General features: G+C 40.1%; 1 protein-coding gene across 1 annotated transcript; it reads right to left on the reverse strand.

Annotated features, from left to right (window-relative positions):
- Positions 1-10,494: 10,494 nt before the first annotated feature.
- Positions 10,495-11,409, reverse strand: insl3 (insulin-like 3 (Leydig cell)). The gene is made up of 2 exons (XM_005721047.1): positions 11,156-11,409; positions 10,495-10,986 (listed from the first exon to the last, which is right to left on the reverse strand). The coding sequence occupies exons 1-2, from the start codon at positions 11,346-11,348 to the stop codon at positions 10,790-10,792; spliced, it is 390 nt and encodes a 129-aa protein (XP_005721104.1). The 5' UTR covers positions 11,349-11,409; the 3' UTR covers positions 10,495-10,789.
- Positions 11,410-12,521: the final 1,112 nt, after the last annotated feature.

Here is a 12,521-nt window from a genome sequence, read left to right on the forward strand (position 1 = left end):
TTTTTACAACTGCATGAATGTACTATTGCTGTGTGATTTTTATTACAATTACTGCAGCGTACTTGCCACCGAGCTAACGTTGACTGACTTGATGGATAGCATTAAGAACCTGCTAGCTACAACTAGTCATGTGCAGTTCTGAAAGCAATACCAACTAAATGTTTTAATCTTAATATAAAATGAGTAACATTAGGGTGGACATTAGGTGAGGCTGCACTTTTTGCAGTGATCTCTTATGGAAAACTATTTCTGTATCAGTAATATGTTTTCTTTCTGTCTGCTTTCAGAACTGCACATGATTATTTGCAGCTACCAGGTTGTCATGCAGCCTTTATTAATAGTAATAAATCACACAGCAATAGTACATCAAAGATATCAGATTTCGTCCATCCCTTTCTTCTATAAATGTGAAGTAGCATTGGAATTTTCAAGTAAGAAATGCATTCCTGCCTTTGCACTGCTGGCTGTGTTGTACTGGCTCTGGGTCCATTGTGTAACTCACGCCACCAATATTAACAGGATGCTTACATTAGAACCTCTTATTGCGTGTTTTGTTAGGATTTCTGGCAATGCGTGAAATTACCAAAATTAGAGATGGGATAGACAGGCCTAACATATGAAACAGGAAATTGCTGCCGTGTAATCTATTTATTTCAAAAAAGTAACTGCATTCTAATTATCACCTATTTAAGTGGCGACTGTAACAGCCTACAGTTACTCATATTTTGTATTTTAAATAAGTAATGCCCACAAATGTATTCCGTTCCTCCCAAACACTGGTTATAGAGGGGGTCAGGGGTCCAAGGCCAAGTAGTATGTCACAATAATTTACACAATTTGGTAATGAAAAACTTAAAACACTCACATTGCCAATAAGTTAATGCTGTGCTGTCTCAGTTTAGCTAATTATTCGGTTCACAGTAGTGAACTTCTGCTTCTGCAGCAACCATGGTAGCCAGCATGAATGAGGAGGACACTAAACAGATGGGTCAATACGGGTCAGACTTTGGGAAATTGTTTGTGTTTGTTTGTTAGACAAACTATCAAAGTGCATTACACCCCCCCCTCCCCCCCATTATATACTGGATGTGTAAAATCCGTGTAACATTTTGCACAATATCATAATGTTGGTGGACAAACGTGTAGAATGTATTTTTTCAAACCAAGCTTGCTTGACTTTTCCGACTTTAGGATCCAAATAAACAAACCATCAGACCACTGCATCTGGCTACAAGTGCTCTTGTAGCTCAAAACTTGCACCTGTGCAGAATATACCAAAAGTAAAATAATAGCCATTTTACCTCAGACACACAGCTAGACACTGCTCTGGGTCAAATCTGTACGAAAGCAGTCGTGGTACAGCTTCAACTCCTGGATCAAACCATGAGATTCTCACTGCTGCTGCCTTCACGTGAGAATTGGATGAACCCAGAATCTCTGTTTCTTCTCTTTCTTGTTCAGAAACACAGCTCATCATTGCTTGATGCCATTTTCCTTTTTTTACAGTGCTTTCTTTAAGGGCAAATATTCAGCAAAAACTAACCACATTTAGTGTTTATGTACGTCACATGACAAGTTTGGAGCCAAACGGTACTGAATTTTGTGTCGCTTTTTTTACAACATGCTGTGTACTGGCCTTCATTCTCATTTATAAAGTAGAAATATAAGCCCTCTTCTTCATGTTCACTTCCCAGGCTCAGGTGAAAACTTCTTTAGTGATGCCTTTAATGCAGGGGGGCAAACCCCGAACAATTAAGCTATCATATTCGTTAATGGGTCGACTTAGTAGAAGTGACAAAGAGCAAGCGTTTCAATTTTTTTAAAAAGGTACCTCACTGTATTAAGATACTGTACCTGCTGTTGTTCAACTCCTCTGGGCTTAAGTAATGCTCTGACTCTCTCTCACACACACATGCACAGAGGGGGAGAGAGGCAAACAAAGGCCAAAGTGTGTTACACAAAAAACACATGGAACATGCACGCGCACACTCATAACATCTCAGCTTGCCAGGAAGCCCATGTCTCTCAGTCTGTCTTTATCACACATCCTGATAGGCTGGAGAACTGGAAGTTTCACAAGCAGCGTAGCTTTGATTAGGTGAAGCGTACTGAATGGACTGCTCATGTTTTAACAGCCACCTCCCCACCCCCGAGACGGTCTGACGACAATAGTGAAAGGAATTTCAAAAGAGACGAACGGGCGGGAACGGAGCCCCCATGTTTGTGTGTGAGCAGCGGTTTTGTGGAACATTTAATGTGTTTTATTTCACTTAATAGAGTAAGGATCTCAAATAACATTTAGACAGCCTTCCCAGCATTGATTTCTCCACTACATCATTTAACTCCGTTTTACTATTCCATCAAGAACAATCCTCTCCTGCATCTGCACAGCGGCTTCTTTTAAACGTACATCCGTGAGACGGTTGCACATCAGCTAAGTACTCCCACTGTGGAGTGTTTTGTCAAGATTACATCAGCTACAAACAGTCCAGTCACACATGAGCGTACGGAGGGACGAGCCGGAGGGAGTGATGGACGGAGAGAAAGAGGTGCAATGGAGCAATTGGGAGCAGCTGTGAAAGAGCAGCTGGAGTAATCGCTTTTCTGGGCCTGCCCACCGCTGTCTCCCTCTCTCTCTCCCTCTCTCAGTCCCTGATCGTTTTTCTCCTTGTAGCCTTTTCACTCACTCAGTCACTCACACACACACAGCCTGACAAGCATTTTCCATCTTAATCAATTCTCTATTTCTTCATTGCGCTTGGAGCCTAATCTCATGTTTTGCTTGTGTCACTACCGTGCCCTGCAATTATGAGGAGGTTACTCCACCTTCTACATTTCAACGTCTGCAAACACGTGGTGTGGACGGACACGCGTGCACACACACATGAGACGACTGGGTCTTTGCGCTTCATCCAATTAGCTTCAGCTTCACATGGGAATTGCATCAGATTAGGTGCTACCAGGTGAGAAGCACCCCATCACATTTATGACATTTTGTGAGCACCCCCCCCCCTCCCCCAATCAGGGTGAGCAGAGAGGTGTTATAAAAATAAAAAATCAATATGCAAGTTGCAAGGCTAGAAAACCACATAAATAACTTCTACTGCGCTTATTTGTTCAGCACTGAGGATCTGTGTCATTTTTAGGTGCTGAAACTCTTTTACAAGCTCAGTCTGCTTTCTTTTGATAAGAGTTGTTACAGAAAGTGACTCAAATAAATGTAAAGATCGCCTTTTTTAACAAGCTTTTATTTCTTTTGTTTTTGATTTTATCTTTTCAACCACAAATTAGTTTTCTTTAATTTACTCGGTTGTAGGGCAAGAGGTCGGGTGAGAGGATACAGCCTGCACAGGTTCGCTAATACAGAAAGATGGATGACCATTCACGCTCATTTTCGGCCACCCTACAGCCAACTTAGAATCAGCAGTTAGCGTAACATATACGTGTCTTTGGACTGTGGGAGGAAGCTGGATTATCCACACAGGTACCAGGAGAACAACTTTCAGACACAAAGGACACAGTCAATCGATTTTTTCTTTGAATATTTTATTTTTAATCTCACACAAAAACAGGTAATTATTGTGCTTATTCATTTGAATTTTGCTTGACTAACTTTTTTTTTTTTAATTAACATTTTAAAAAACTACATGCAGTACTCCGAAGTACCCATAGGGGTGCTAGTACACCTAGTTGAGAAATACTGTCCTAGATAAACATAAGGAGTGCTTATTAAAAAATTATAGGTATGGACAGATTTGTTGTTCTTCTTCTTGTTTACCACAAATTATGGGAAGTCTGCTTACACCTGGGAACATTCCAGTAATTCTGATTTGAGTACTTACTGAATATTTATTTATGCATCTATTTTAAAAAGTAGTATACAGCCCACAAATGCCAGACTCTTACACTTACTTACACTTTAGTACTTTGTGGTGTTAGTAACATGACTAAAAATTTTTAAAATGTAATCCTTGTAAACTAAAAAAGAAATGTTCACTGACAAAAAATAATTAGAACCTAACTTAACAGAATGACAGACAAGTGTTAAATTAATCAATGGAAAATATCAAAAGGCAAATGTTTCACTTCATTATATGTTAAACGCAAAGCTATTTAGTAACGTCAGTGAGTAGCTTGAGGGGTTACATGTAGCCGGACAGATATCTGCTATTTTCTGTCCCTCTCTGGACTAACTAATAAAAGTAATAAATGACCAAACTTTTACATAATACTATCTTAAATGAAAATGCACACAAAAAAGTAGGTTTTTAATTATTCAGCAGTGGCATTACACTCAGCTGTAAGCCGCACACTGGAGCATCACTTTATCTGTGCTGCACTGTGGCACTGAGCTCTGCAGCTGCAGAAAACCTGCCTGCAGTTGCTTTAGCGGCTGCTGCTGCCACACTGCCCTCTACCAGTTCAACTCTATTAGTTCAGCTTCACCACCTCCCAGCGGCCCCAAGGTTGTGACAAAGTGGCAGTTGATGTCTGTGTGTGTGTCTGTGCGTGTGTGTGTGTGTTTGCTGCATGAGCATCTTGTCTTCCACTAGACAGATTAAGGGGCTATAATAACGAGCATATGACGGACTGTATAGGGCGAGAAAGTAATTAAGGGAGCTAAGGTAATAACTGGCTTTGGTCTGGGGGCTGTGGGCAGTGAAAATCTGAGGACATTTAAGTTGCAGAAGAATGAAACTGAAGGATACTGACACTCCTGGCCCAAAGCACTTTAAAACAAAATATTAACAAGCACTGCAAAACAAGAATCTCTGTGGCTATATCGCCCTCATAGATAATCACTATTTGTACAGGCTTTTGGAAAATGCAAAGTAAAGCATAAAGTCTGAACTGTTACCTTAATAAGTTTGATAACTTTTCCTATTAATAAAGACCCCCCCACCCCCACCCAAGTAATTAAGTAAAAGCCAATTAAATTGGCAGAAAAGTTGCTGCTTTCCACTCTAATATAGAAATGTCTAATTTTTTTACTCTGTTGTTGTTTTTTGTTGTTGTTGTTTTTACAGTGAGTCCACAGTAAAGGACATTTTTTTTATGAATAAATGAAAACTTAATATGTTAAAGTTACAGGAAAGTCTACCAGAATCGGTTCTGTAATTTTACATATTGGTCATTTAGCTTCACTGGTCCAGCTGAATGTGTCCACAATGTAAAATGAGTTCTCTGATTTGAATCATGGCATGCAGTTAAGAAATGGAAGCAGGCAAAAACAGGCAAAAAGCATTACAGCCATACTACTTCACTTCTGTTTTTCTCTGGAAAAACTGTGGTTTATTTGCTTTATCTCGTAGTACCAATGCTAAAGATAGGGAAATATAAATGCCAGATGACAGGAGATAAGAGAACACCCAACAACAACGGGCTTCCCATGGGAGCAGTCTGATTGCACAATGCTCTTGAAGCTGTCACTGCTGGTCAGGCCATCTAAATGCTGCTGAGCAGAGGAGAAGACAGACCCATCATTTTGCAGTAGATGGTGGATGCAGCAGATGGAAGGATAACAAAGTTTCACAGTATATGGGATGATGTTAGGAAATGGTTTTCTGCAGATGAACTAGGGATAGGTCTGAAAGATGTCTTATCTTTTTTTAGAACTTTCAGGACCGCGTACACTCTGTTGATGGTGTGTTTATTGGTTTACAGAGTCCTCATGACCGCATAATGATTTCAGATTTGATTAAAGTGAAGCTTTGGAGCTGACCTTAAATAAAGCAAACATTAAATTAGTTTTAAAACTAGCTGGATGCAGAACAACAGTGGAACAGTGAGTGATAAATAAGTTTCTGCATTGTAAATTGAAGAAAACAGGAGTAGGGGAGGAGTGTTTTTCTCTATCACAGCACAAAGAGCACCAGTTTGTCCGATATCATTACTCATATCTGTTCTGGCTGCATGTGCCTGCTGCTTGCTGCTTTTCGTTTTCTTTTTCTTTTTCTTTTTTTTAAAAGGTATGTAGATAATTAGAAGTTACAACTTATTGTGTTAAATCTCGTTAGTTTGTTCAGTGTTTGTGTCTGTCATATGATAGAGTGAAATGTTTCCTGTTATCTGTGTCTGGCTCCATGGTGCAGTGGTTTGCACAATTGCTAGAAAGTGAATTATTCCTTGTTTGAGCCCAGGAGGAGACATATGTCCCTTGGGGTTTGTGTAAGGAAGACCATCTGATGTAAAAAAAAAAAAATCTGCCAAATTAAGTATGCAGAGCTACCTGCCGTGGTGACCCTTTGTGAAGAAGGGAGGAGCTGTAAGAAGCTCTGCCGGTTCAAGACACAGTCTGCATATTTAAAGTATTATGTTACACATGCACTCACCGACCACTTCACTGGTGCACCTTTTCAACCGCTTGTTGACATGAAAGCCTAGTCACCCAGTCACATGACAGCAACTCAGTGCATTTAGGCATGTCGACATGATCGAGACGACAGCTGATTTAAGTGACTAGGTAAATGCTAGAAGGGCTGGTCTGAGTATTTCAGAAACTGTTGATCTACTAGGATTTTCGTACACAACCATCTCTAGGGTTTATAGAAGATAGTGTGAAAAAGATCAAAAGAAAAGGCCTCATCAGGCCTCACTCCAATGGAGCATCTTTGAGAGCATTGGGAGATTGACATTGTAGCCTTGCAGCCGTCAAATCTGCAGCAACTGTGTGATGCTATCATGTCAACATGGACTAAAATCTCAGAGGAATGTTTCCAGCACCTCGTTGAATCAATGCCATCAAGAAAAAAAGGCTTTTCTGAAGGGGATCCCACCCAGTACGTGTACCTAATGAACTGACTGCTGAGCATATTTTAACATATTACTGGACTTACAGTTTACAACTTGCAATGCAAAACAAGCAATTTGTTTTAACCCTCACCAGCTCTGCTATCATATAACTGTGTAAGACTGCATAAGGAACAGACTAAATTTCTCTACCCTCCATTAAGATTGGATTAGTAGGAAGTATTCTGGCTTTTGAAAGAATACCCTCAAAAACACAGAATTATCAGCAAAGTTAAGATTGGAATAATTGGAATTTGATGGGAAAACCTGAGTTATTGAGATATTATTAGCAGCATTCAGAAAAGTTCCCAAAAGCACTAATATTAGCATTGTTATTAGCACAGACATATGCAGAAGATCCATTAAAATAAAATCTGAGATCTTTGAGAACAGGATCAATCATTCACACCATTTCCACAATCTGGAGGAGAGCAGAGCTGATCTATGCCATAAAAGGGGGAATATGACAATCTCGGAGTAAACCTCATCTTCAGGTTTGCCGTGTGAATCAAGACGCACAGCCTGTCACAGAGGATTTCTTTGACACAACGTCTGACAGCTTGTGTTGCGTAAAAGCACGGCTTGGAGCTCTAACAATAAAGGACTCACAAAAACAGACATGTCAGTCATTGTCCTGACTTCTGCTCCCCTCTGCACACCCACGTGTGCTCGCTGGTCACAAACCTGCACAAACCAGATGCACATTGGTAAAAAAAAAAAAAAAAAAAACAACACGCTTTAAAAAACAAGCACAGCCACGGACTTCAAATGGGTTTCCCGGTCTCGTACACCCACACAGATTATGCAGAGCACATAGACATATGCAAACACCGACACATGAAAACATGAAACCTCTACACACACACACATTCACAAAGTATGGCATCCTTAGCCTTGACACTTTTACTGTTGGAAACAAGAGCACTGAGAGCCATTTCATTTACATGCAAATTGACACCCACAAGTCCACACACACACACACGCGCACACTCTTGCCTGACGTGTATGTGTGTGCGTTTGTGTGCTCATGTGTGAGCCGTGTAGCTGCTCTGCTGGCACTCAGCAAAGGTGCTATTCTGCCCTGCTGCTTTACCCGCTCACTGAAACTAGACACAAAGAGATAGAAAGGCAGAAGGAGAGATAAAGGCTCTGATTTCATTTTCCATATTTGGTTTAGCAGCTTCTCAGTTGACAAAACAGGCATGGAGAGAAGCCCACCAGAGGGGCCCCCCTGCAGCCGTGCGTTTGTCATCTCATGTTGGCACTGCATAAGGACGGGTTCAGGCCTAGAAGTGTCCTCTGATCACATTTTCCCTCTTGTCACAAGGAGATAAAGGATCACTCGAGGTGATTGAGCATTTTACGATAATGAGCTGCGAGAGGCTGATCATCGCAGCAGGAAATGTGGCTGAAATACAGGAGAAAAGAATGGGATGGATACAAAAACAAAAACGCGACACCCTTAACCTGACAGAATTAACCAGCTCATGCACAGAGCGATGGATGGGTGTCAGGTGGGAGATAGCAGTGTAGCACCTCGCATAAAATCTGATATCTGTCACTCTCTGCTGGTTAGCATGAGACACTGCATCAAACCTTTCATGAAATCGTTTTATTTTAGTTCACGTGTGTTCTTCTTAAATTGAATTAGGAATAATTTTACTTCATAATTTTCATGACCTACTGTGGGGCAACTATAAAACTATGCTTTTCTCCCCGTCTTTGCAGGACAGCAAATATTAGTAATATTGTACAAGCTGAATTATGCTTGTACACTTCTTTTATGCAAGTTATGGTGACTAACAGCAATCAATTTGTGGGTGTAGGAGAATGTTTTTTGGAATTATCTTATAATTAGCATAAAATTATATGTGAGTGAATGGGGGGGAAAGATGAAGGGTGACTGTAGTGTTTGTTTGGTAGTTTTTGTCCTTTCATACCCTTTTTATATACATATGGTGCTGTGCAAAGGTCTTGAGCCATCCCTTATTTCTTTATAATTTGATTGGAAAATGCACAATAGATGTTTGTATAGTTCTAACAAGCTTCAATGTGAGAATTGACATTTATTCTTCAACACAGTCTCTCTTAGTTCTCTAATCTGACATTCAATGCTCTTCTTTAGATGTCGAGTGGGTTTTTTTCTGTTCTCTGTATTTATAAATAACGTTGAGGTGCGTGCTCTGGGGAGGCCGGTCCATGACTGATAGCGATCCACTGTGTGTTTTTCTATGCAGGGATTCTTTCACTGCATTGGCAGTGTGTTTGGGGTTATAGTCATACTGAAAAATAAAATTGTTGTCATATGATGGGTCTGCATGACAGATCAAAATCTGACCGCAATTCAAGTTTGATGAGATCCCAGATTCCACTAACTGAAATGCAGCTCCAAAACACTGCAGACAGCAGACACTGTGTTTATCCTGGCCTCTTCCATATTTATTGTTGAAGATTTGAACCCACAATTTCTAATTTAACTTCATTATTCTGTCTCTGATAAGGCTTCGGTGAACAGTCGATGATCAACTGAAGGGTGGGGATACATGGGTCCTGTGTCAGGTCTTTGCTGGATTTTTTTTTCTGCTTCTTAAGGACATCACTTTCAGATACTAATCATATTCTGCAGATAGTTTTTCATGCCTACCACACTGCACACCACACTGAAATATGCCAAGTTTTCAACTAATAGCTCTTCAGGAATCACCTCGTTGGTACAAAAATGCTACTTTATCTTATGTTATGTTTCATAGAATCAACAAAGAAACCCTAAAAATAACATTTCAAATGGTCAGGTACAATGACTGGACTAAAAATGATTTTTTTAAATTATTTTTTTTTAAGTCTTTCAAAAAATCTGGAGAACTATTGCTTGAGTCTGGTCAATTCGAAGAAAAATATAAAGAAATGATGGGTGGCTCAAGACTTTTGCACATTACTCTAAGCATGGGCCATCATACTACTAATACTGTAGTATGATGGCTGACAAATCTTGAATGCATGCCATCAGTTTGAACCCAAAATTTCTAATTTAATTTCCTTATTGTTCGATGGATTAAGCCAATTGTTACAGGCATTATTAGTGTGCTGTATTCTCTGATTATCTGCAGTTAAAACCTTTCTAACAATATAATCTGCTAACAAGTTGATCTAATTTTAGCATTCATCTTTGCGCGCTTTGTCTGATAACACAGCAAATAAAACCAATTACGCAAAAACAAATCGTACGTACAGCACAATCCATTCTTCCCTCAATTAAAACAAATTAACCAATCAGTCACTGTAGGCTGATTTCATTTGCTATTAGGAGTCATTCGGCGCAGGCTGCAGTATAGAGTGGCAGCTAATCAGCGGCACATTTGATTATCTGTTGAGAGAATTATACACTCCTCGGTGTGAGGCACAGGCCGGGTTACAAAGATTATTTCTGTTAAATAGCTCAATGGCTAGGCCAATAGCCTCAATCCGATTTAGCTCCTTTGGCACCAGTAAACTGCGCTCACAACAAAACTTACATGGATCTTAATATATACCAGTATGCATATACAGCAGAAAAACAGCTCAAGTGTTAAAATGGTTCTCTGGCATCTGAAGTTTTTTGTATGCTTTGCATTCGTTTACTTATCATAATTGTCTAAGATTTGGGTCAGTTGATGCAGATTAGTGTATAGGACACAAGCAGTAACTGAAACCTTCACTTCATTGGGAGTAATATTTATTGTCATCTTTGTTAGGTCTGAGAAAATAAGGGTTTGATTCTGGGACTTTTGTGATTTCTTATGGACTGACTGTCCAGTAATATCGGTTCAGTTAATATACTATATTTACATTGATAAAAACAATAAATCAAATAACAAAATCCTGTGTGCACTCCAGTTTTATCTTTGATACTGTTAAATGTCATAGATAAATATCACCAAGTACATTCAGGATCACTAAAAGAAAACCCAGCAAAACTCTGAAGATAATCACTTAACTCGTTCTGATATGCCACCGGCTTCATTTAGCAAAACTGTATCAGCTCCTTCATGCTACATCCTTTCTCACAGCAAATATCAGATATTTTTCCAGCGGTTCGCCTGATCCGTGATGACAGAAGGTGAGGAGCCAAGGAGACGGCGTCCTTTTCTCCATCTGCCCTCGAAGCCGTGCGTACAGTCCCTGAAGTCAGGTACTCTTCTGTGGAGGAGATCTGCTCCCCTGTGCAGAGGCAACACATCTGGGATTTAGAGAGATCACTGTAAACGTGCAGCTTCATCCCCAAAACATCTTGCAAACTTTTGATGTCAAGAAGCAAGAGTACGTCTTTCCCTGTTTACCTTTCATATATGTCATGAAAACACAAATAAAAGATTGTTTAAGTACTTACAGAGAGGAGCGTATTGATTCTTTTCCAGTCCTAAATCCAGGATGCTTCTCCTGGCCCGGGAGCTGCCGCAGGAAGAGACGGCCAGACGTATCAGCTCTCGTCCACATATCTTGATCCTCTCCTGTGCATGTGCCACACACACTGCAGCCACTAGCACCGCCACGAGAGACACCAAACACCTAGCAGCCGGCATTGTATGATGTGTTACTGCTCCTCAGTTGGTTGGCAAAGGCAGAAAATGAGTGACCTGAGGAATTTGAGGGGGTTTATATAGGGAGTGTATGTAGTGGCCACAGGTTGTTCAAAAGTTGCATTCAGCCTTGGTGAGGGAAAAGCATGTCCTGATCAAAAGCTCAGCATGAAAGTGATGTGGAATCTCAAGGCTGAAACTCTCAGTGAGATAAAAAATCTGCTCTGGCACTGATCTTGTTTTTCAGGGTGGAAGTAACAAGTCACTACTTCTGCAGTTACTGTTGTTAAGCTGCTTTTCTTTCTTTTCTTTTCTTTTTTTAATGAGTATTATTATTGTGTTATTATCATTATGAGTATTATTTTGGCTCGGGAGAAAGAGCAAGTCCTTTCCCAGTCTGAAGGTTGGTGGTTACTTACACATAGAAAGAAGTGCATCCATATATACATACGCTGACTTTTATATTTGAACCTCTGACCATGTTTTTTATGGGCATCCGCCACTGTCCACTTTCGGTGTATTTAAACAAAGACTCAGTGCTTATATTTGATTAGCTTTTCTGCTTTTAGTCAACTTTCCTGTTGTTTGTTTATATTGCATTGTGCAGAATCTAATCTGGGTTTGGTGCTGACTTGTGGTTAAAATATTTTCCTTGACTATGAGTCCCTTTAGCATCTTATCTTAACACATCATGAAGGATGGGATCTAATCGGAAGAGAGTGTGACCGGAAAAAGGAGATGTCAAGGATTATGACGCAACTGTTCACACACATGGTCACCCTGTGGCTATACTGTAGTTGCTTAATCATACCAGAGGTGACTGCTTCATATCTCCAGCACAGATGAACAATATGAAAGGTGACACTTTAACATCTAAAATGCACTTCTGGCTATGATTAGCATTTTAACCTCTAAGGATGATATCACTGGTAGGCAGTGGCCTGTTTGTTATTCTCAGCTGCTGTGCTCAGCGCAAAGCACCTTGATTATTTCTTCTTTTTTTTTTGCCTTCACAGATTCTTGCCCTTTATTTCTTGCTGAGGTTGATGCTGTGTGTTAACATTTTCAACCATTTAGCCCAGAACACACAGATGTCAGTCAGTTTGCAGATGTCAAATAAGCTGAGTATGTTTACCTCATCATGGCACTGCCTACTGCACCAAAGTGGAATCAAAG

Source organism: Pundamilia nyererei, unplaced genomic scaffold, assembly GCF_000239375.1.
Source record: "Pundamilia nyererei isolate P.nyererei 1_Seehausen unplaced genomic scaffold, PunNye1.0 scaffold00004, whole genome shotgun sequence".
NCBI lineage: Eukaryota > Metazoa > Chordata > Actinopteri > Cichliformes > Cichlidae > Pundamilia > Pundamilia nyererei.